The sequence below is a fragment of the Bombina bombina genome, chromosome 3 (assembly GCF_027579735.1).
Source record: "Bombina bombina isolate aBomBom1 chromosome 3, aBomBom1.pri, whole genome shotgun sequence".
Lineage (NCBI taxonomy): Eukaryota > Metazoa > Chordata > Amphibia > Anura > Bombinatoridae > Bombina > Bombina bombina.
The window spans coordinates 659,149,730-659,174,799 of NC_069501.1; the positions used below are offsets into that span (position 1 = coordinate 659,149,730).

At 42.5% G+C, this 25,070-nt stretch overlaps 1 protein-coding gene across 1 annotated transcript in view; it reads right to left on the reverse strand.

Annotated features, from left to right (window-relative positions):
- The window catches only part of TRIM37 (tripartite motif containing 37), a 1,136,753-nt gene that overhangs the window by 912,006 nt on the left and 199,677 nt on the right, over positions 1-25,070 (reverse strand). Inside the window, exon 8 of the mRNA XM_053707386.1 lies at positions 5,869-5,936. Coding sequence (XP_053563361.1) covers positions 5,869-5,936 — 68 coding nt within the window. The remainder of the gene's footprint in view (positions 1-5,868; positions 5,937-25,070) is intronic.

Below are 25,070 nucleotides of genomic sequence, written 5' to 3' on the forward strand. Positions count from 1 at the left end.
GAACTAAAATGATTATTTACCCTGGAAAGAAAGGGAAAGCAAAGATGACTTAGAAGACATGTCAGCATTCCAAGTTTAATCCATAAAGCTTCTCTAGCTAAAATAGCTAGAGACATATACCTGACATCAACTCTAATGATATCAAAAGATGGTATCACCAATAAAATTATTAGCATGTTATAGAATAATAATAATGCTATAAAATTATGATCTGATACTTGTTGCTCTAAAGCTTCTAATCAAAAAGTTGAAGCTGCAGCAACATCCGCTAAAAATATAGCAGGTCTAAGAAGATTACCTGAACATAATTAAGCTTTTCTTAGAAAGGATTCAATTTTCCTATCTAAAGGATCCTTAAATGAAGTACTATCTGCCGTAGGAATAGTAGTACATTAGCAGGAGTAGAGATAGCCCCATAACCTTAGGGATTTTTGTCTCAAAAAACTCTAATCTGTCAGATGGCACAGGATATAATTTGCTTAAACGTCTAGAAGGAGTAAATAAATTACCCAAATTATTCCATTCCCTGGAAATTACTTCAGAAATAGCATCAGGGAGATAAAACACTTCTGGAATAACTACAGGAGATTTAAAAACCTTATTTAAACGTTTACATATAGAATCAAGAGGACCAGAATCCTCTATTTCTAATGCAAATAACACTTCTTTAAGTAAAGAACGAATAAATTCCATCTTGAACAAATACAAAGATTTATCAGCATCAACCTCTGAGACAGAAACCTCTGAACCAGAAGAACCATTATCAGTATCAGAATGATGATGTTCATTTAAAAATTCATCTGAAAAAAGAGAAGTTTTAAAAGACTTTTATGTATACTAGAAGGAGAAAATAACAGACATAGCCTTCTTAATGGATTTAAAAAATAAAATCTCTTATGTTATCAGGAACACTCTGAAAATTAGATGTTGACGGAACAGCAACAGGTAATGTAACAGTACTAAAGGAAATTTTATCTGCATTAATAAGTTTGACATGACATGCAATACAAATAACAGCTGGAGAAACAGATACCAAAAGTTTATAGCAGATACACTTAGCTTGGTAGCTCCAGCACTGTGCAGTGACTTTCCTGAAGTAACTTCTGACTCAGTTGCAACGTGGAACATCTTGCAATATGTAAAAGAAAAAAACAACATATAAAGCAAAATTGATCAAATTCCTTAAATGACAGTTTCAGGAATGGGAAAAAATGCCAAAGAACAAGCTTCTAGCAACCAGAAGCAATAAAAAATGAGACTTAAATAATGTGGAGACAAAAGTGACGCCCATATTTTTTCGCGCCAAATAAGACGCCCACATTATTTGGCGCCTAAATGCTTTTTGGCGCCAAAAATGACGCCACATCCGGAACGCCGACATTTTTGGCGCAAAATAACGTCAAAGAATGACGCAACTTCTGGCGACACGTATGACGCCGGAAACGGAAATAGAATTTTTGCGCCAAAAAAGTCCGCGCCAAGAATGACGCAATAAAATGAAGCATTTTCAGCCCCCGCGAGCCTAACAGCCCACAGGGAAAAAGTCAAATTTTAAGGTAAAAAATGTTAAATTAAAATGCATTATCCCAAATATGAAACTGACTGTCTGAAAAATAAGGAAAGTTGAACATTCTGAGTCAAGGCAAATAAATGTTTGAATACATATATTTAGAACTTTATAAACAAAGTGCCCAACCATAGCTAGGAGTGTCACAGAAAATAAGACTTACTTACCCCAGGACACTCATCTACATATAGCAGATAGCCAAACCAGTACTGAAACGAGAATCAGCAGAGGTAATGGTATATATAAGAGTATATCGTCGATCTGAAAAGGGAGGTAAGAGATGAATCTCTACGACCGATAACAGAGAACCTATGAAATAGACCCCTTAGAAGGAGATCACTGCATTCAAATAGGCAATACTCTCCTCACATCCCTCTGACATTCACTGCACGCTGAGAGGAAAACCGGGCTCCAACTTGCTGCGGAGCGCATATCAACGTAGAATCTAGCACAAACTTACTTCACCACCTCCATCGGAGGCAAAGTTTGTAAAACTGAATTGTGGGTGTGGTGAGGGGTGTATTTATAGGCATTTTAAGGTTTGGGAAACTTTGCCCCTCCTGGTAGGAATGTATATCCCATACGTCACTAGCTCATGGACTCTTGCTAATTACATGAAAGAAATCTTTTTAAGCAAACCCTCCAATTTTTTATCCATAGGATCTTTGAAAACTCAATTGTCCTCAATGGGAATGGTCGTGCGTTTGGCTAGTGTAGAAACCGCCCCCTTGACCTTAGGGACTGTTTGCCATATGTCCTTCCTGGGGTCGACCACAGGGAACAATTTCTTAAAAATAGGAGGAGGGACAAAAGGTATGCCTGGCTTCTCCCACTCCTTATTCACTATGTCCGCCACCCGTTTAGGTATCGGAAAGGCATCAGGGTGCACCGGGACCTCTAGGAACTTGTCCATCTTGCACAAGTTTTCTGGGATGACCAGATTGTCACAATCATCCAGAGTAGATAGCACCTCCTTAAGTAATGCGCGGAGATGCTCTGATTTAAATTTAAATGTCACAACATCAGGTTCTGCCTGCTGAGAAATTCTTCCTGTATCAGAAATTTCTCCATCTGACAAACCCTCCCTCACTGCCACTTCAGACTGGTGTGAAGGTATGACAGAAAAAATTATCATCAGCGCCCTCCTGCTCTACAGTGTTTAAAACAGAGCAATCGCGCTTTCTCTGAAATGCTGGCATTTTGGATAAAATATTAGCTATGGAGTTATCCATTACTGCCGTCAATTGTTGCATTGTAACAAGCAATGGCGCGCTAGAAGTACTAGGGGTCGCCTGCGCGGGCATAACTGGTATAGACACAGAAGGAGAAGATGTAGAACTATCCCTACTTCCTTCATCTGAGGAATCATCCTGGGCAACCTTACTATTTTTGACAATACTGTCCTTACTGTGTTTGGACTCTATGGCATAATTATCACATATTTGAAGGGGGAACCACATTGGCTACCATACATATAGAACATGATCTATCTGAAGGTACAGACATGTTAAACAGGCTTAAACTGGTTAATAAAGTACAAAAACCGTTTTATAACAAAACCGTTACCGTCTCTTTAAATGTTAAACAGGGCACACTTTATTACTGAATATGTGAAAAACTATGAAGGAATTATCCAATCTTTACCAAATGTTCACCACAGTGTCTTAATGCATTCAAAGTATTGCACCCCAATTTTCAAGCTGTTAACCCTTAAAATGAGGAAACCGGAGCCGTTTGCAATTTTAACCCCACTACAGTCCCAGCCACAGCCTTTGTTGTGACTTCAACTATCCCAGGGGGGTATTTCAAGCCTCTAGGAACGTCTTCAGTGGACACCAGACCCTCTCACATGCATCTGCATGCACTGTACTTAAAAGAAACTGCGCAATAATGGCGCGAAAATGAGGCTCTGCCTAATACAGTAAAAGGCCCTACCTGACTGGGAAGGTGTCTTAACTAGTGCCTGGCGATAAAAAACGTTCCCCAAATAATAAAAGTGTGAAATCCACTTCAAACTTTAAATAAAAACTTAAATAAACAATCAATTTAGCCCTTAAGAGTGTCCACCAGTTGATAGCCCATAATAAGCCCTTTATTCTTTCTAAGTCTAAGAAAATGGCTTACCGATCCCCATGAGGGAAAAATGACAGCCTTCCAGCATTACACAGTCTTGTTAGAAAATGGCTAGTCATACCTTGAGCAGAAAAGTCTGCAAACTGTTCCCCCCAACTGAAGTTCTCTCATCTCAACAGTCCTATGTGGGAACAGCAATCGATTTTAGTTACTGCTGCTAAAATCATACTCCTCTTTTAAACAGAATTCTTCATCTCTTTCTGTTTCAGAGTAAATAGTACATACCAGCACTATTTTAAAATAAACTCTTGATAGAAGAAATAAAAAACTACAACTAACACCACAAACTCCTCACCATCCCTGTGGAGATGCTACTTGTTCAGAGCGGCAAGGAGAATGACTGGGGGCGGAGCCAGAGGGGGAGCTATATGGACAGCTCTTGCTGTGTGCTCTCCTTGCCTTTCCCTGTAGGGGAGGAGAATATCCCACAAGTAATGGATGACGCCGTGGACCGGACACACCAATGTTGGAGAAAAGATTTTGGGTTTAGTGGCCCTTTAATTGTTTTCAATTTTTAACCCTTAGTTATTCACATTAATACTTCATTTACCATATTTTATAAATTCTACTCCATTAGAGGGCAATATAGTATATACAAAAAATTACATTTATAAAAACAAAGAAAACTACACTATATAAATATACATAATACTACCTATGTTGCAATAAAAACATGTGAGAACAGATACAATGTAGCACCATCGTCTACATGTCAAACATTTTATCCAAAATAAATGCAAACTGTCTAATGGAAAACAGACCAATTAATTTCTCTATTAAGCCCATTGGGTTCTATAGTATCCAATTTATGTATCCAAAAGACCTCTCGTTGTTTTAGCAATTTTTCCCTACACCCTCTTTGTCTAGGGGTTTTGACACTTTCAATCACCTGGAAACGGAGTTGGTTAACCTGATGAACCTCTTTCAGAAAGTGTGCAGCTACTGGGGCAGTTAGTGATCCACAGCAGATATTACTCATATGCTCATTCATGCGGTCTCTGACCTGCCTGGTGGTCTCTCCCACGTAGCCACGCCACAAGAGCATTTTATTAGATAAACAACATAAGAGTTACAAGTGTAGTACCCGTTATGTTGAAACTTACGACCCGGTTAAAGGATGCGTGAAATGAGTACCCTTAATAACTGACCCACAGTTCACACATCCCAAACATGGGAAACAGCCCAGGTTTTTTTTTGGCAATAAAGGTTTGTCTGGATAATTTGTTAGATCCGATGTCATGTCTGCCCTAATTAAACTGTCTTTGAGATTACCACTTCTCTTATAGGCAGGCATTGGCAAATTCTTCAATAGCAACTAATAAGGTGCCAATGTTTTCGTAGAAACTTCTGTGCATTGGCACTCTAATTAGAGCATTCAGTCACAAATACTAGTCTTTTGGGTTTAACCCTATCAACCTTAAGTATATGATTATATTGCCCCTCCCTTCTCACAATTAGCTCCTTGTGCAGATCTATTCCAGACCAGCAGTATATTGCCGCTCCAAAGCCGACTTGTGAGAAAGTTAAATACACAGCTTCCTGCAAGCGGTAGTGAAATTATAAAAAATAAATACTAAATTCTTACATTACGGAAATTTCCTCCCTATAATCCTTATGTTCTACATTGTCTTCATAAAATCATCCCAATTAAACAGAAGGGCATAATATTTCAGTTTAAAGGAATGTTATTATTGGGTAGAAGACACTTATTCTGAAGAGAAAAAATAATTCTTCATACATATAAAAAGTACCTAAAAATGATGATGAACCAGGGTAATACAAGCGTGGCAAGAGGAGGAACCAAAAGTTGTAGGCACTCACATAATAGGTCACAATTTAAAGGGAGATTCAGAATTCCAGATCCATGTTAGAGGAATACACAAATGGATATAAATACATACTGTAGACTCAAAGAGCCAGAAATAAAAATGACCAATAACTTTGAAAGTAACCAACCTAAGAAGCTCCTATGATGTCCAAGTACCTAATAAACAAGTTTTAAAGGATTACCATGTTCTCTATTCAAGTATTAAAAGTAAAAGGCACAGCAGCAAACAAGGCTCTTTCACAATTATAAAATACTGAATTTAAAAACTGTATATAAATAATAAAGTAGTAAACATTACAACTGCAAAAATAATTGTATTTAGAATTGTAGAAACATTTACCTGATGCTCCACTTCTTGCAACAGTGACTCTAGCAGTTCAGTTTCTTGAGTTAGAGATGTCTTTTGACCTATAAAAAATAAGCATTTATTATAGACTAGTGTTAAAGCCTGTGTACACGGCCAAAAATGCTTAAGGAAAGAAATATACCTATTAGGAGGCATTGCGCACTTTTACCCCAAGCACACTCATCCTTAAGGCCAGGTATGAAGCTGCCCAACCCCCTCCCTCATTTACCCACCTTTCCCTCCAAGAACCTTTCCCTACCCTTTGATCCCCCCCCCCATCCACTCGGACCCCTCTCCCTCATCCCCCCTCCCTGACACACTCAACAATACTATATCACCTATGACACCGATCCCATACCACCTAAGTTTATTCTGCACATGAGCCTGACAGCAGAGTACCTGGGGTATTATCTGTTCTTGGAAAGCCTGCTTTTGTAGGATTGGGTTCTTATGGTAGCGCATTTACAAAAAATTTGCCAGCACCTATTAATCCACCACGTGAAGTGATTGCTTGTTCGCTCTACATATTTACACTCAAGGCTGGTCCTGGACACTAAGACACAAGTTTGTCCCCTTATCAAACAGAGTTTTTTGTTTTATCTAAAGATTCAGCTTTTTCTTTCCTGACCGTTTTGTGGAACCACCTGTGGAGCCGTTCGTATGATATTATTCTGGGAGTATACTGCACTTATGTACCAAGGTGCATAGAAACACTACGCCAATGTGATATTCTTTGAACACAGATACAGACAACTCTTTTGGGAGAGTTGTGAAACACAGAAAGGAATCCTTTGAAGACCCCTAAGACCCAGCGCCTCTATTTGCCATACACATCAATCTTTTATCCTACTCTCAGAACCTGGCAAAACAAATATCTGACCTCGAAACTAAACTTGCTGATCAAGAAGATAGATCACGTCGTAATAATCTAAGGATTCTGGGCATACCGGAGGATATTAACAACACAGATCTACCTGAATATCTCACTGGCTTATTTAAAGAATTGCTTGGTACCCTTCAAGACCAAGAGCTTCTGATCAACAGAGCTCATAGGGCCTTACGTCCCCTGAAATTCAGTCTCAGACACACCAAGAGATGTTATTATCAGGCTGCACTATTTCACATTTAAAGAGAAAATACTCAGATCATCCTTCACTAACAAGAATTTAAAAGAACCATATCACAGCATCCAAATATTTTCTGACCTTTACCCACATACACTTGCTAAAAGAAGATCATTCCAACAATTCACACAAGCTTTACGTCTCCATAATGTGAAATACAGATGGGGATTCCCTGTAAAGATCTTCTTCCAATATGGGGACCATTCTTACGTGATTTCCTCACTGGACCAAGGCATGAAACTGCTCCAATCACTTGGCCTGCCTCAATCTTCGGATCCCAACCTCAAGACATCAGAAAACCCTAAGGCACTTGATGCATCTGCTCCTGAGTGGCAGGCACTTCCCAGAAGACCTACCCAACAAGCCAAAAGGAAAGATCTGACACACCCAAAGGACCCATCTTGAGTTCCAATACATCTGTCCTTTCTACGAAAACCTGATCACCGCTCAGATTCTATATGAGCTCACGTACAGGTACTCATCTTACCCTTTGACTTCCTGATAGCTCATATATACCCTACCTCAAATTCCAATACTACCCTTTCCCTCAACAGAAGACACCACTTTGGTACAATTTGAGCTTACATACGGGTACATACCTTACCTTCTGACTACCTAATAGCTCCTATGTATCTATAACTCTAAACCTGCTGATCGGATACAGGTGTACCACACTACTCCCTACTGATTTTGTTGTATCACTAACTTAAATCATACTTCACCTTTACCTTGTTACCACTGTTCATAGAGTTTAGCATTTTAGTATAACTTAACTTAGGTAACATATATACGGGCACATATCTTACCCTTTAGCTACCTATTAGCTCATATGAGTATTGTTTTTTATAATACACTGTTTCATAATATAAACTTTTAGTGTTATATAGTTTTACCGATAGGTCTGTAATAGTACCTACCTGGTTCATATGTTACTTATTCTTTACTTGTTTAGCTGCTCAATGCAATGCAATCCTTGTTTATCTCACCCCAGGCAGATATATGATGTCTTCAAACTGCTGAATTACCTCACCTCTTCTGCTCGAAGGTCTCACCTACTTGACTTCCTTAGCTGGGGGGGTGACCCTTCTTCGGCCCCCCCCCCCATTCTCTTCTTCCCTATATACAAAAACTAACCAGTGTTTTCTAATCATTTGTTCTGCTTGCTTCAGTCACTCCATATTATACTAGTATACCTAGTCTCTATCGAGGCCATATTATCGCTTCTCCTCTCTTTCAACCCTTTACCTATACTAATGCGGCTTTTGACCACTGACTATCCTTAAATATTTTACATAATTAGCATTATAGTAATATTTAACTCATCACCACTGCTCTTAACACAGTTTAGTATACTCATCACCTAATTTTTGAAAACTCACTAAGAAAGGAGCTTGAATACCTCTTTGCCCCTTCCCTTCCTACTCCTACATCCTCCTCCCTTTTTCTTTTTTTCTTCTTCTTCTACTCCTTACAGAATAGAAGGTCTACGTCTGCTCACACTAAACACCCAAGGTCTCAACTCTCCCACGAAACGCAGCCTTTTACTGACCTAACTACAGAATACTGAAACGGATATAGCTTTCATCCAGGAGACCCATTGGATCTCAACTCCAGCTACCACACAGGCATGTAGAAAATATCCAATAGTTCTTGAGGCCTCCTTCCAATCCAAATCTAGAGGGGTGGCCATATTGCTCAGTAATATTAAATATGACCCCATCTATGTGGAGTGTGATCCTCAAGCCTGCTTCATCATAATGGTATGCAAAATAAACGATAACCATAGTAAATGCTTATGTGCCTAACTCTAAACAAATCCGATTCCTAGGGAAAGCAGGGGGGATTAATTTTGGGTGGGGACCTTAATCTTATATTGGACCATACACTAGATAGGTCAGGCCACAAGATCTCCACTTCAGACAGATCAACTCCTTCCCTCTCCAAAGCTTTTCAGACACTCATCAGCCAATATGACTTATTTGACTGTTGGAGATCATTTCACCCACAAGACAAGGAGTATACCTTTTACTCTTCTCCCCATAAATCAGATAACTATATAGATTATTTCTTTACAAGCTCTCGATTACTGGACCATGTCAAATACATAAGAATCTCACCTATCTCTTGGTCGAATCATGATACCCTGACCTTATCACTTGGCCCACATATAACGAATACCTCCCTTCCCTCATGGCGCCTTAAAGATCAGTTAGTCACAGATCCTATTCTTAAACTTGAACTACAAGAGAAGATCTCCGAGTTCCTCAATATCATTGATAGCCTCCAGACATCAGCAGACACCCTCTGGGCTACAGTCAAAGCATATTTTAGAGGGCACATTCGTAAAACAGATACAGATATACGTCAAAAGCAGGGAGCACCACTTTCTACACTTTCCATTCAACTACGGACCCTGAAAAATAAACTTAACACATCTTACTCTAGTACTTTGAATGACGAAATAGTGATTTCCAAACAAATTAAAAATTTAGAACTTCAAAGAGTCCACACCACACTAGAAAAGTTCAAACTGCATTTTTACCATCAAGTCAATAAAGCCTTTACTTTATTAGCAGCGAAACTTAGACACCACACAGCCCAAACCAAAATTCTGGCTATCAGAAAAAAAAATAACACCAACATAGTATACTCCCCCAGAGACATAGGTGACACTTAAATCCATCTACCACTCTCTCTACAATATAGAGGCCATTCTTGACCATCCTCCACCCCATCCTTCAGAAATCAGATAATTTCTTGACAGGTTTCGGTTACCTAAATTATCACAAGAAGATCTCTCTATCCTTGTAGACCCAACAGAGCTAGAAGAAGTCCAGAGGGTTATTAAGGATATGAAACTAGGCAAATCCCCAGGCCCAGATGGCTACACCGCTCGACTTTATAAACCTCTTCAACCTCTAATAGCCCCCTTATTATGTAGAAAGTTTCAAGAAGTCATGCACAAAGGCACTTTTAGTGGAGAATTTCTAGAGGCAACAATAACCACGATTTTGAAGGCAGGAAAGCCCCCAGAGCTCTTTGGTAGCTATCGCCCCATTTCCCTACCTAATCTTGACACAAAACTATATGCTAAAATTATAGCCAACAGATTATCTAACGTCATTGCCTCTTTGGTCCACCCAGACCAGGTAGGCTTTATCCAACAGAGAGAAGGGCAGGATGCTACCGGGCGTATCCTGGACATACTTTCGATAGCTTCCAATAGGGGGGTTCCGTTTCTCGCCCTGTCCCTTGACGCTGAAAAGGCTTTTGACAGGGTGAGATGGGAATACCTCTGGGAGACAATAAGAGCCTTACATCTCCCAAAAGCCTTTATCTATGCCGTACAAGCCTTACCTCCCCGTCCGCCAAAGTTAAGGGAGTAGGCTTTCAATCAGGCTCATTCAATATAGCTAATGGTACTACACAGGGATGCCCCCTCTCACCCCTTCTATTCGCATTAGCTATTGAACCTCTTGCTCAAGCTATTAGATCCTCATATTTTGGGTGTAACCTTAACAAATCCACATCATAAAATCTCTCTCTATGCCGATGATATCACGCTATTTCTAACGTCCCTGGATACCTCTATACCCGCAGTTTTCAAACTTCTTAAAAACTTTGGCCTGATAAGTTATTATAAACTTAATATAAACAAAACAGAAGCCCTACCTATTAATATTCCAGCCCAAGATTTGGTATGCTTACAACGATCGCATACATTCCAATGTTAGTCTCATGCCATCAAAATCCTGGGAACCTTCTTAAAGGGACACTAAACCCAAAAATTTTCTTTCATGATTCAAGTAGAGAATACAATTTTAAACAACATTCCAATTTACTTCTATTATCTAGTTTGCTTCATTATTTAGATATCCTTTGTTGAAGAAATATCAATGCACAGGGGTGAGCCAATCATATGAGGCATCTATGTACAGCAACTAATCAGCAGCTACTGAGCATATCTAGATATGCTTTTCAGCACAGTATATCAAAAGAATAAAGCAAATTAGATCATAGAAGTAAATTAGAAAGTTGTTTAAAATTGCCTGCTCTTTCTAAATCATAAAAGAAAAAAAAAATCGGGTTTCATGTCCCTCTAAGTGCAGACCCCTACACTACCATTTCCAAAAATTATACAGAAAGACTCTCAGAATTTTGAAACTTACTATGCACATGGGAATTTAAAGAGATATCCTGAACAAAGAGAATCACAGCAATTAAGATGTCCTTCCTACCCAAAATAACCTACTTATTTAGGTGCATACCATATAACATTCCAAGGCTCATACTTAAACTACAAAGCCTCATCACTACCTACTTATGGAAAGACAAAAGACCTAGAACTTCCAGACATACCCTACAGAGGCCACTTACACATGGGGGTTTAGCCCTCCCCAACATTATCTTATACTACAACGCCGCCCGGATCTCACACCTACTCAGTTGGAACATGTTAGAAGAACCCCCCGGTGGTTTGATCATGAGACCTCGTTATTACCACAGGGTCTAAAACTTACTGACCTCCTCTGGATTCCCTCACATCACAGAAAATATCTAGGGACAACACATCCTATATTACATGATGCCATCCAGTTTTGGGACCAAATAAGACATAACCCGGAAATTGCCCCACACCCCTCCCCAGCTCTTACACTAACTAGTGCTCTTTACTGCCTACCAACCTCCAGATTTAATTAATCACAGATTTTTATGATCACGCGACCTGGATGTTACACCCTCGGTTATGCACAAAATTTAAAATACCCTCACGCATACAATGTGAGGCGTTTCGCCTAAGTTCTTGGCTGAGGTTGTGGGGATATCCCAAACATAACCTCTGAGCACTCTCAAAATGGGAAAGCAAGTGGACCAAGGCCCACAATCTTAAACATACTCTATATTTCCACTAGAACTTAAATTATGCTTACCTGATAATTTTCTTTTCTTCTGATGGAAAGAGTCCACAGCTGCATTCATTACTTTTGGGAAAAAAGAACCTGGCCACCAGGAGGAGGCAAAGACACCCCAGCCAAAAGCTTAAATACTCCTCCCACTCCCCTCATCCCCAAGTCATTCAGCCGAGGAACAAGGAACAGTAGAAGAAATATCAGGGTGAAAGGTGCCAGAAGAATAAAAAAGGATGCCCCACATAAAAATTATGGATGGTGAGCTGTGGACTCTTTCCATCTGAAGAAAAGAAAATTATCAGGTAAGCATAATTTAAGTTATTCTTCTTAAATGGTAAGAGTCCACAGCTGCATTCATAACTTTTGGGGAAACAATACCAAAGCTATAGAGGACATTGAATGACAAGATGGGAGGGTACAATAGGCGGCCCATTCTGAGGACACCAAGCCTGAAACCACTGCCAACAAAAAAAATCCAGCTTTGTCCAAAGCCGAGAGAACTTAAAATGAAAAGCCCCAAGGACACTGCCCCGCAGATAGTCCAGCAGCCTAGCTAGAGACCACAAATAGGACTCAACTGAGCCAACAGTCTTCCGGGAGACACCGATGCCCAACAGTCAGTCCACCACCACTCACCCCGCACTAATTAAGGGAACAGCAGCATGAACTCCCAAGGGACAAGGCAAGGGAGAACTGAAGGAAAATCGGGAGTACACCACATCCAAAAAGGAAAAACCGCCAAGAGCGAGCCCAGCTCGCAAGACCCAAATAGGTCCTGACAGATAAGGTGAGGCTACGCCTATACCCAGCAAAAACCAGAGGTATAAGACCGGCACAGGAACAGAGAAACTGTACTCCCATACCTCATGCAAGCACTGAAAGACATCTGAAGACGGAGTCCTCCCATTGTCCGAACTTCAAATACAAAGTATTAAACACAAAAGAAGTGTAACCACCCAGATGAAACCCTGAGTCAAGAACATGCAGAAAGCATCAGGATAACACAAAAGAACACTGCTGAGAAGCAGAAGCGGCCAGCAAGAAGACAGACTGCAAAAAAGAAACCCCCAGACAAAGGGCACACTCTAGGCAATCCAGCCGACAGACCTACACACAGGTCTCCAAAAAGGGATACACAGAACCTCAAACGAGGCCCCCCAAGAAGAGGGATTACACCCAGAACCCGAAGGTAGTGTAAAGCTGGACCTTCTGCTCGTAACCCTAGAGAGCTAACGCTATGCACACCTAGGTTCTGAAAAAGACAACGCCTCTTAGAACCCACTCCCAGCCGGGCCAACCCAAGCATCGGCAGGACTAAAACCGGGTAACAGACCCCAAAACCAGCTCAAAAACAAGCTGAAGAATGGCCACTGCCATCAACCGAACACGGGTACAACCCAACTCCAAGAACAAACGACAAGGCCGTAGACCCAAGGATCTAACAAGAAGGCCCAACATAGTCTCAACACAGAGCCAGCAAGACTCCAGATGGAACATAACAACCCAGAGAAAACACCTCTCTCTGAAGGTTAACCCACAATTCCAACCTCCTGAAACCAAGAGAAGCCCTAAGAAGGGGCCACATCTCCAGGAGGAGCATAAGCCCTCATCCAAGAAAAGAGATGGGGCCAAAAGGCAGCACCTGTCCACAGGCCACGAAGCCCCAAGCTAAAGGAGAAATCAATCTCCAACACAGATGCAGCTTGGAAGGGATCCCCCTAAGACTAGCTTGCTAACACATATCCCATGCGCAATAGCCACAGCAGAGACACTGCAAACCCATTCGTCTGCAGAGCAGTGGATCCAACGGTTACTACAGCAAGACCCAGGGAATCCGTCCTTTAGGCGCAGAACAGCACAATGAGCAACAGTCACTCAAAAAACCTGGCCAACCATGACCAGGTCAAGTAGTACGAGTAAGGACGTAGCCCAAGTTCCCAGGAACTGGGGAACCCCAAATCAGCTCTTAAACTAAAAGTCCGGTAACAACTCACAACGGGATCCACAAGGGAAACGCTGAGAGAAGCCTCAGCAACTGGAAGCTACAGGGAGAAAACAGGTCCGGGCCCCCAATTGTTTAAACGAACAATACCCGAGAACGTAACGCCCCGTCCAATATGAAAAACCAGAACACAGGGGATATCAGTGCATATCCAGATCAACCCAGATAACGTGAAGAACTTGCAAGTCCCGACCTGAGGAAGGGACAACCCCTTGACGGAGTCCAACGCTGCAAAGGAGCCAAGGTGGGGAAAGCCATACGACGACTCTAGGCCCCTAGACTCACAAACAACCTCAGGACAACAAGGCAAGGAAATACCACAAGGCCAAAACTCCTAGAACAAGGCTAGTCTTCACATCACCTCCATACAAACAAAGGATCACAGGGAGAAAAAAAGCACAAAGCATCCCCAGCTCCGGGAAGAACCCAAGCAAAGCCCAAGGAGACCATGCCCAGAGTCCCTAACAGGGGCAACCATCTCCCAGAGCGGAACCCAGGTCCCACACGGGGACAATGAAGGAAGACCCAAAAGGTCTGCTAAAACAGCTAGACAGTACACAGTCAATGTGCAATAGCTGCAGCTTGTTACCTACTGCAAATCATGCGCTGCAAGGCAGCAGCCAAACTACTAGCTGCTGAGGACCAAGTTCACAAAGTCCCGAGCCTTAAAATAGGCCAAAAGCTCAAGACGGGGGGAAGAGGGCACTAAGCCCCCAAACCCTCCCCTACATGAGGAAGGGAACTCTAGGGTCCGATAACACTAGATCAAGAGAGTGTGACGCAGCAGAAATACCACTGACCGAGTCATCAAGATTGAAGGCAATAAAGGACTGAGGCCATCCTTCCCGGCTCACGGACCCAGAGGTCCTCTAGAATGCTGTCAGGGTGCCAGGAATCAGACTGAGACGAGAAGTGCAAAAATAATCACATCTTTATTAATAGCAAAAAATAATAATAATAAAAAGTCCACAAGTCAAATAAGCCAGGAGTCAAAACCAGAGCTGGTAGTCAGACGAACCGAGTCAGGAGCCAAAGCGAGTAGTCAGACGAGCTGGAATCAGGAACAAGGAGAACAGCAGAGTCAGGAACAAGCCAGGTATCAGGAACCAGGAGGGACGTCAGACAGCCAGGTAATACACAGGATTTGGAACTCTCACAAACAGGTCTGAGACAACGCAAGGGCAAAGCATACTGAACAGAGGCCCTTTAAATAATAAGTGATGACATCACAATTCTGAGACTGTAAACTGTCTCACATGGATGATGTACACCAGTCTGGCAATAAAAGGGCATGCAGGAAATGAGCAGCATCACACATTATGCACCAGAGTCAGCAAGCGAGGTGAGTAAAATGGCTGCCAGCAGCACAACGCAAACAAAGCAGGGAAAAACCCTGACAGTACCCTCCCCTCAACGACCCCTCCCCTGCAGGAGGACAAAAGGCTTATTGGGGAAACAAGCATGGAAGGCACAGAGAAGGGTGGAAGCATGAACATCAGAGGAGGGAACCCATTAACGCTCCTCCGGACCGTAACCCCTCCAGTGAACCAAATACTGTACGAGGACCCTGGACATACGAGAGTCAATAATGCTGCTGACCTCATATTCTTCATGGTTGTCAACAAAGATAGGACGGGGATGAGGCAACACAGTGGTAAACCGTTTACAAACCAATGGTTTCAAGAGGGAGACATGAAAAACAGAGATGCGCATTGTAGGAGGAAGGTCAAGAGAGTAGGCCACAGGATTGACCCATCGGAGTATTCGAAAAGGACCAACATAACGGGGAGCCAGTTTATTGGAAGGCACACAAAAGGTTCAAGTTGCGGGAGGACAGCCATACCCTGTCACCAACCTGGTAAGAAGGCGCGGGCAGACACCTACGATCAGCTTAGAACATTTGTCGCTGCATAGAACGAAGAAGGCAATCCTGACTCTGCACCCACGTGGAACGGAGTTGCCGGAGATGCTCCTCCAAAGCCGGAAAACCCTGGGACACTAATGAATCGGGCAACAAGGATGGTTGAAAAACATAATTCGCCATGAACGGGGATAACTGGGAGGAAGCATTAATACCACTAATACGAGCAAACTCTGCCCAAGGTAACAGTTCAAACCAATTATTGTGTTGATCTGAGACATAGCAACGGAGGAACTGTTCCAGAGCTTGATTAGACCGTCCCACAGTCCCATTGGAATGAGAGTGATTTCCCGAGGAGAAGGAAAGCTGGATCCCCATTTGAGCACAAAAGGAACGCCAAAATCTGGAGACAAACTGGCTACCCCGGTCCAACACTATCTTCTTGGGTAACCCATGTAAACGGAAGACCTACCGGGCAAAAATTGAAGCAAGCTCCTGAGTGGTAGGCAGCTTCTTCAAGGGAATGCAATGTGACATTTTAGAAAAACGGTTAACCACCTGTCAGGGTTTTTACCTGTTTTGTTTGCCATGTGCTGCTGACAGTTATTTTACTCACCTCTCTTGCAGACTATGGTGCATTGTGGGGGATGCTGCTCATTTCCTGCACTTCCTTTTATGACCACACTGGTGTGCATCATCCGTGTGAGACAGGATGCAGTCTCAGAATTGTGATGTCATCACTTATTATTTAAAGGGCCTCTGTTCAGTATGCTTTGCCTTTGCGTCGTCTCAGACCTGTTTGTGAGAGCTACTGTATATTACCTGGCTATCTGACGTCCCTCCTGGTTCCTGATCCCTGCCTTGTTCCTGACTCTGCTGTTTTCCTTGTTCTTGATTCCGGCTCGTCTGACTACTCGCTTTGGCTCCTGACTCGGCTCGTCTGACTACCAGCTCTGGTTTTTTATTCCTGGCTTGTTTTTGCACTTCTTGTCTCAGTCTGATTTCCGGCACCCTGACACCACCATAAGGATAACAGTATTGCCATTGGAAACTGGGAGCTCGACAATGAAGTCCATGGAAAGATGTGTCCAAGGACGCTCACCATTAGCAATAGGTTGAAGAAGACCCACAGGAAGACGTTGAGGAGTCTTATTCTGAGCACAAACTGAGCAGGAGGCAACATACGCAGCAACATCAGAAAAAAGACCAGGCCACCAGAATTGTCGAGTGACAGACCAAATTATTTGGTTCTTGCCTGGGTGACCTGTGGCTTTAGGATAGTGGTAAGTTTGCAAAAGTTTAATTCGAATATTCTCAGGAATAAAACACTTACCACTAGATTTCTCAGGAGGTGCATTGGTTTGTGCAGCCAGAATCTCCTCCCCCAAGGGAGAAGTCTACGTATGGTAGCCAAAATATGGACAGGAGGTATAACAGGAGTAGGAGTAGGTACAGACTCCTCCTTGGACAGAGGCAAAAATTGTCGAGAGAGGGCATCAGCCCTAACATTCTTACTACCAGGCAGGTTGGAAACCACATAATTAAACCGAGACAAAAATAGCGCCCATCTGGCCTGTCGGGGCGACAAACGTTTTGCTTCATATAGATAAGTTAAATTCTTGTGGTCAGTAAGAATAAGCACTGGTACGCTAGTACCCTCGAGAAGATGCCTCCATTCCTTGAGTGCCAAAACTATGGCCAGTAATTCCCTGTCGGAAGGCCTTAATGGCAGTAGGTGGCCAATGGAGTGGATCATTCTCTTTACGGGTAATGTCTGATATGTTTGACCAAGGATGAAAAGTTTTTAATAAACTTTCTATAGTAATTGGCGAACCCCAAAAAACGTTGAATAGCCCGAAGACCAACTGGGCGAGGCCACTGCAGAATTGCAGACAACTTGTCAGGATCCATGGAGAACCCTGCAACGGAGATAACATAACCTAGGAAAGTTACTTGAGTCTGATGGAACGAGTTTACAAAACAGGCCGTTCTCATGTAGTCTCTGAAGAACCTGTGTAACATCAGAACGATAAGCCTCAAGTGTGGGTGAGTGTATGAGGATGTCGTCTAAATACACCAAAACACACTGTTGCAACATATCTCGTAGGACATCATTAATAAATTCCTGGAAAACAGCAGGAGCATTACATAGGCCAAAGGGCATTATGAGTATCTTGGTGTTAAATGCCGTTTTCCATTCGAGGCCCTCCTTGATCCTAATGAGATTGTACGCTCCTCTCAAATAAAGTTTAGAAAAGACCGTAACTCCCTTGAGGCGGTCAAAAAGTTCCCGTGGAATAGGGTAAGCATTCTTAATGGTAAGACGATTAAGAACCCTATAATCGATGCATGGTCTTAAGTCGCCACCCTTTTTCTTCACAAAGAAGAAGCCAGCCCCTGCAGAAGAGCAGGATTTGTGGATTATCCCCCAAAACAGAGCATCGCCAACATACTCCTCCATAGCACAATTCTCCGCAACAGACAGAGGGTAAACCCGGCCCCGAGGAGGAATGGCTCCGGGTTGCAGGTCTATGGCACAATCGTAAGACCGGTGAGAAGGCCACGTACCGGCACGCACCTTGTCAAAAACGTCTAGGAACTCTCGGTACTCCTCTGGCAATTGAGATACCGAAGAAGTGCACAAGACTAACTGGTTTCCAAAGTCAAGTGGAAATACATTGCGGAGACCACGACAAAATTTCGGACCTGCGCCAGTCGAGACTGGGATTGTGCTTTTAAAGCCAGGGATAACCCAGAACAACTGGAAAATGCGGAGAATTCATCACCTGGAACTGGAGGGTTTCAAAATGGAGAGCCCCAACAGTCATGGATAACAGAGCGGTCTCGTGAGTAACGAGTGCGGTCTGAAGGGGCCTGCCATCAATGGCCTCAATAGCAAGCGGAACGGACCGAGGCAAAACAGGAATGGAGTGCTTTGATACAAAAACACTGTCAATTAAATAGCCCGCAGCATGGGAGTCAACAAGAGCCTGGGAGACTATGGAGGAGTCCACCCAGGAAAGGACAACCGTGATCAAAGGTTTCTCCTTTAGCGGTTCCGTGGACGAGGATAAACCACCCAAGGTCTGCCCCCGACAGGACCTTAGGTGTGAGTGTCTTTCCAGCCGTGTAGGACAAGACTTCAAAAGGTGGCCCTGTAACCCACAAGAGAGGCAGAGCCCCTCTCTCCTCCTAAAGGCCCTCTCCACCACGGAGAGACGTGTGAATCCCAACTGCATCGGCTCAGCAGTACCTGGTGACCCGGGACTAGGAGAAATGGGAGGAGAGGGAGGCAAGGGTAGAAACGAACACGTAGGAGACAACGGAACAGGAGGCTTCCACAAGCGCTCCTTGAAAGAGGGCCTCTCTCTGAATCTGATGTCAATTAGGGAGAAAAAAAAAAAAGACACCAAAGCCTCAAGATCCTCTGGTAAATCTCTGGCAACAACTTCGTCTTTAATCACATCAGAGAGCCCATGAAAGAAGGCGGCAACAAGGGCTTCATTGTTCCAACCTACCTCTGAGGCAAGCATACGGAACTCAATGGCATACTGAACAAGAGATCTCGTACCTTGCTGAATGGACATGAGTTGTTTAGCAGCAGAGGAGGAGCGAGCCGGAACATCAAATACCCGTCGAAAGGAGGCCACAAATTCAGGGTCATTTGAAATCACAGGTTTATTATTCTCCCACAAGGGATTAGCCCAGGCAAGAGCTGTGTGTAACAAGATGAGAAATCCCACCTTAGCTCTGTCAGAGGGAAATGCCTGAGGTAACATCACAAAGTAAATGCCCACCTGGTTCAAAAACCCTCTGCACTGAATAGGATTACCTCCATAACGCTGAGGTAGAAGTGCAGAACCAGACATGCTCCTGGTAGGACTTGGTGCAGCAGCACAAACAGGAGCAGCCATAACTTGCGAAACACTTTGGTCCAAATGTGCAGTGCGAGTCAGCAGGGTTTGCAGGGCTAGTGCAAATCGATCCAAGTGGTGATCCTGTTCATCCATCCTGGAAATGATGGTAGGTAAAGGTGGATCATTAGCACCATCAGGATTCATGGCCCTTGCATAATGTCAGGGTGCAAGGAATCAGACTGAGACGAGAAGTGCAAAAATAATCACACCTTTATAAATAGCAAAAAAATAATAATAAAAAGTCCACAAGTCAAATAAGCCAGGAGTCAAAGCCGGAGCTGGTAGTCAGACGAGACGAGTCAGGAGCCAAAGCGAGTAGTCAGACGAGCCGGAATCAGGAACAAGGAGAACAGCAGAGTCATGAACAAGCCAGGGATCAGGAACCAGTAGGTATGTCAGACAGCCAGGTAATACACAGGATTTGGAACTTTCACAAACAGGTCTGAGACAACGCAAGGGCAAAGCATACTGAACAGAGGCCCTTTAAATAATAAGTGATGACATCACAATTCTGAGACTGCAACCTAACATGGATGATGTACACCAGTCTGGCCATAAAAGGGCATGCAGGAAATGAGCAGCATCACACCTTATGCACCAGAGTCAGCAAGAGAGGTGAGTAAAATGGCTCCAAGCAGCACATGGCAAACAAAGCAGGGAAAAAAACCCTGACAAATGCTTAGTTGAAAACTGTAAAATAATGATAACATAAGCAATCGCCGCCTCGACCGGACAAGCAGAACAGCGCCATGTGTCTGAACAGCCCCAAGACAGAACAGAACCCAACAGGCCTGCAACCAGGGTCCTAGCCGTCAAGCTGCATAAATCCTCCCTCAGAGGGGAAGAAAGGAAAACAGACAACTATAGGACTAACATGTCCCCAAAAAACACTTCCGCAGAAGTAACAGAGTATAGATCCCAGTTTAAAATTACCGAATAAAACAAACAAAATAATACATCCTATTAGATAAAAATAAAATATAAGGTAACCCGTAGGTTAATGCCCAAGAAGAAAACAGGCCCACCCACAGGACCAGCCAAACGGAGCCCTACTCTTCCAAAAAAACTGGGAAGGATCTCAATAAAGAACAGTCAGGAGATTACATCATCCCCACATGTCTAATGAGGTGTACCATCTGAAGAAGCAGACTGAAAATTCCCGTATCCGTTAAGGAGAGGGTCATTCAATAACTGAAAAACATGTCTGAGTAAGACGCGAAGGCTCGCAACTCTAACGAAAGGCACAACACTCAGGGGCAGCTACAACCACAGGGAACTGTACAGGCCCTCCCCAAGGCGGTAGACCCAGGACAATAGGGCACAAACACAATCGCATATAAATGTCTGGACTCTGCAGACGAATAATCGCCAAGAATATTTGAAAGCAAAAACGTGCTGCAAGCTCCGAGGGGGGGGGGGGGGAGAAGAGAGACAAGCCGCCCTGCATGGAGAAATAATCATAATCTGGGTTACCCGCACGTGTAGAAGTATGAAGCGGTAGGGAACTCATCTCTTGGAGGACAGGACCCCCCCAGAGGCGGATGACTCAGCTGTCCCTTGAATCCCTGAGCCCGAGGAACAAGACGCTCTAATACAGCACACCGAACATAACTGATTGACAGGAGTCAACCAGGCCAATCCAGATTCTTCCCCGGACGAAGAATCTTAATCTGAAATTAGAACAGTCTCAGTATCAGAATCCCCCATAACTGAGTCTGAAATTTGAACAGTCTCAGCATCAGAATCCTCCATAACTGGATAGAGAATATGCCAATATGGACTATAAGACAAAAACAAAACAGCACCTGACACCCACAATGACTGGGGCACTCACCGCCTCCAATGAAACAGAGCCCTGCAAACTAGAATTTCTCCGTCGCCACACGGTCAGGAATGCGGAAATGGAAGACGGAGCGTAATCACGCCCGGCCAGAAGGTGAACCGAATAGTCCAAAAAAAGAACGCCCAACCATAAGGTTGAGTCACTTCCAAAGCCCTTTATGTTCCAAGCCATGAGCCCATTTAACACTACACATAAGCAGATTGAATCACATAACAAACATGATTAAAAAAAACCCTGTTCAATAACCCCCCTCAGGAGATATTAACCCTTGATTCCAAGATACTAAAAGGAGACTCACTGAGACCCTTATGCTAAGTTAGTCCCACAAGGTGGTAGCCTCTCAGGAAAACATCTGTAGTACAGTACATTCACGAAGAAAGACAATGAAACGATCTTACCAGAATCTACGCCGTGGAACAAGAACGCGGCCCTTCAAGTGTGACGATAAGTAGCATTGCCTCCGCCATGTACTTGAGAGAAGAAAGCAGGCAATGGAGCGAAGTTAGACAATGCTGATTGCCTGAGGAGCTGTTAACATAAGTCGGGATGGTTTCGCAGAAACACTCTCCCTGCATCTCCGGATTCTAACTTTCATACAAGCCCTCACTGAGAGACTGACAGGATTACTTAAAACTCCTGTCCCATGTCGAAGAGTACTACCCTCCATAAGAGACAAATTAAATTGACACTTCTCTGCCAACCTCCTGGGACGAAAGGCAAAGAATGACTGGGTGATGAAGGGAGGTGGGAGGAGAATTTAAGCCTTTGGCTGGGGTGTCTTTGCCTCCTCCTGGTGGCCAGGTTCCTATTTCCCAAAAGTAATGAATGCAGGTGTGGACTCTTTCCATTTAAGAAGAAAAAATTACTTCTTGAACCTCATATGCACCACAAAATATCTCAACACAAGGCCTGGGAACGAGAGGTAGGCTTTACAGCCGACACCGATACCTGGCATGGACAAACCTTAGTAACTAAGAAACTTCTTCATTGCGCTACCCTATGGGAACTACACTACAAAAACTTAGTTAGATGGCATTTGGTTCCCTACACACTTCATAAGATATATGGCACTCACTCTTCCATGTGTTAGCATCAATGCGAACATTCGGGCACAACTCTACATGTGTGGTGGTCTTGTCCAAAAATTCAGCCTCTCAACTGACTATTATTCCCCCTTTTACCCCAGAAGTATGCTTGCTTCATATGCAAATTCAAAATTTAAACCCATCTTACGAAGTTTTAACAATTTACATCTTCATGGCCAATAAGCTAGCAATCACAAGAACTTGGAAAAACAAAGACCCACCATCTATCTCACAAATCCTTTCTACCATTCAATATATCAGACATATGGAGCTATATTCTCAGTGTCTTAGACAAAGTAGATTTTTATTATGAGACCTGGTCTCCGTGGTTAGACAAATTCCCAGATTAGAATTCACGTGCTGGTACAAAAAAATTGAGATACTCCCCCTTACCCCCCCATTTTTTTTTTACCTACCCCTCTCCTCAGAGCTGCCCCATACCTCCTTATTACTCACGTCTTAAAAAATAACTCACCTGATAATGGGATTCCCAGATATGTATATAACTATTCAAGAAGATATCATTTTATATAAAAACATGAGGTTTTATATTTCACTTCAAAGAACATCTCCCTCAAGCGCCTATCGTAATATACTGTATGATTAATGCCTAATACTTTAGCATTAGCACTTACTCTATCATAGAAGATTCATGGTTTACGTGAGATATGATCAGATTTTCGATGTATATGAACCTATTTTTATTTATGCTAAAGAACAATATTACATTATGTATGTACAATGTGTATGTTCCCATTTGTCATGTTGATTTTTACATCAAAAAGCTTTTCTTTTTTTTCTTTTTTTTTTAAAATAATAAAATTATATGAAACCCAAAAAACAATAACTTTATGCTTACCAGATAAATGTATTTCTTTCCAGGCATGAAGAGTCCACAAATTAATACCAATTACTAGTGGGAATTCATATCCTGGCCAGCAGGAGGAGGCAAAGAGCACCCCAGCAGAGCTCTTAAGTGTCACTTCCCTTACCCATAACCCCCAGTCATTCAGCAGAAGAAAAAGGAAAAACAATTTATGTAAGAACTTACCTGATAAATTCATTTCTTTCATATTGGCAAGAGTCCATGAGCTAGTGACGTATGGGATATACATTCCTACCAGGAGGGGCAAAGTTTCCCAAACCTCAAAATGCCTATAAATACACCCCTCACCACACCCACAATTCAGTTTAATGAATAGCCAAGCAGTGGGGTGATAAAGAAAGGAGTAAAAAGCATCAACAAAGGAAATTTGGAAATAACTGTGCTTTATACAAAAAATCATAACCACCATAAAAAGGGTGGGCCTCATGGACTCTTCCCAATATGAAAGAAATTAATTTATCAGGTAAGTTCTTAAATAAATAATGTTTTCTTTCATGTAATTGGCAAGAGTCCATGAGCTAGTGACGTATGGGATAGCAATACCCAAGATGTGGAACTCCACGCAAGAGTCACTGGAGAGGGAGGGAATAAAATAAAAACAGCCATTTTCCGCTGAAAAAATTAATCCACAACCCAAAAAATAAGTTTATTTTCATAATTGAAAGAAAAAAAACTTAAATCAAAAGCAGAAGAATCAAACTGAAACAGCTGCCTGAAGAACTTTTCTACCAAAAACTGCTTCCGAAGAAGCAAATACATCAAAATAGTAGAATTTAGTAAATGTATGCAAAGAGGACCAAGTTGCTGCTTTGCAAATCTGATCAACTGAAGCTTCATTCTTAAAAGCCCACGAAGTGGAAACTGATCTAGTAGAATGAGCTGTAATTCTCTGAGGCGGGGCCTGACCCGACTCCAAATAAGCTTGATGAATCAAAAGTTTCAACCAAGAAGCCAAGGAAATAGCAGAAGCCTTCTGACCTTTCTAGGACCAGAAAATAAAACAGACTGGAAGTCTTCCTGAAATCTTTAGTAGCTTCCACATAATACTTCAAAGCCCTTACCACATCCAAAGAATGTAAGGATCTTTCCAAAGAATTCTTAGGATTAGGACACAAGGAAGGGACAACAATTTCTCTACTAATGTTGTTAGAATTCACAACCTTAGGTAAAAATCAAAAAGAAGTCCGCAAAACTGCCTTATCCTGATGGAAAATCAGAAAAGGAGACTCACAAGAAAGAGCAGATAGCTCAGAAACTCTTCTAGCAGAAGAGATGGCCAAAAGGAACAACACTTTCCAAGAAACTAGTTTAATGTCCAAAGAATGCATAGGTTCAAATGGAGAAGCCTGTAAAGCTTTCAGAACCAAATTAAGACTAAAAGGAGGAGAAATTGATTTAATAACAGGCTTAATACGAACTAAAGCCTGTACAAAACAGTGTATATCAGGAAGTATAGCAATCTTTCTGTGAAATAAAACGGAAAGAGCAGAGATTTGTCCTTTTAAGGAACTTGCAGACAAACCCTTATCCAAACCATCCTGAAAAAACTGTAAAATTCTAGGAATTCT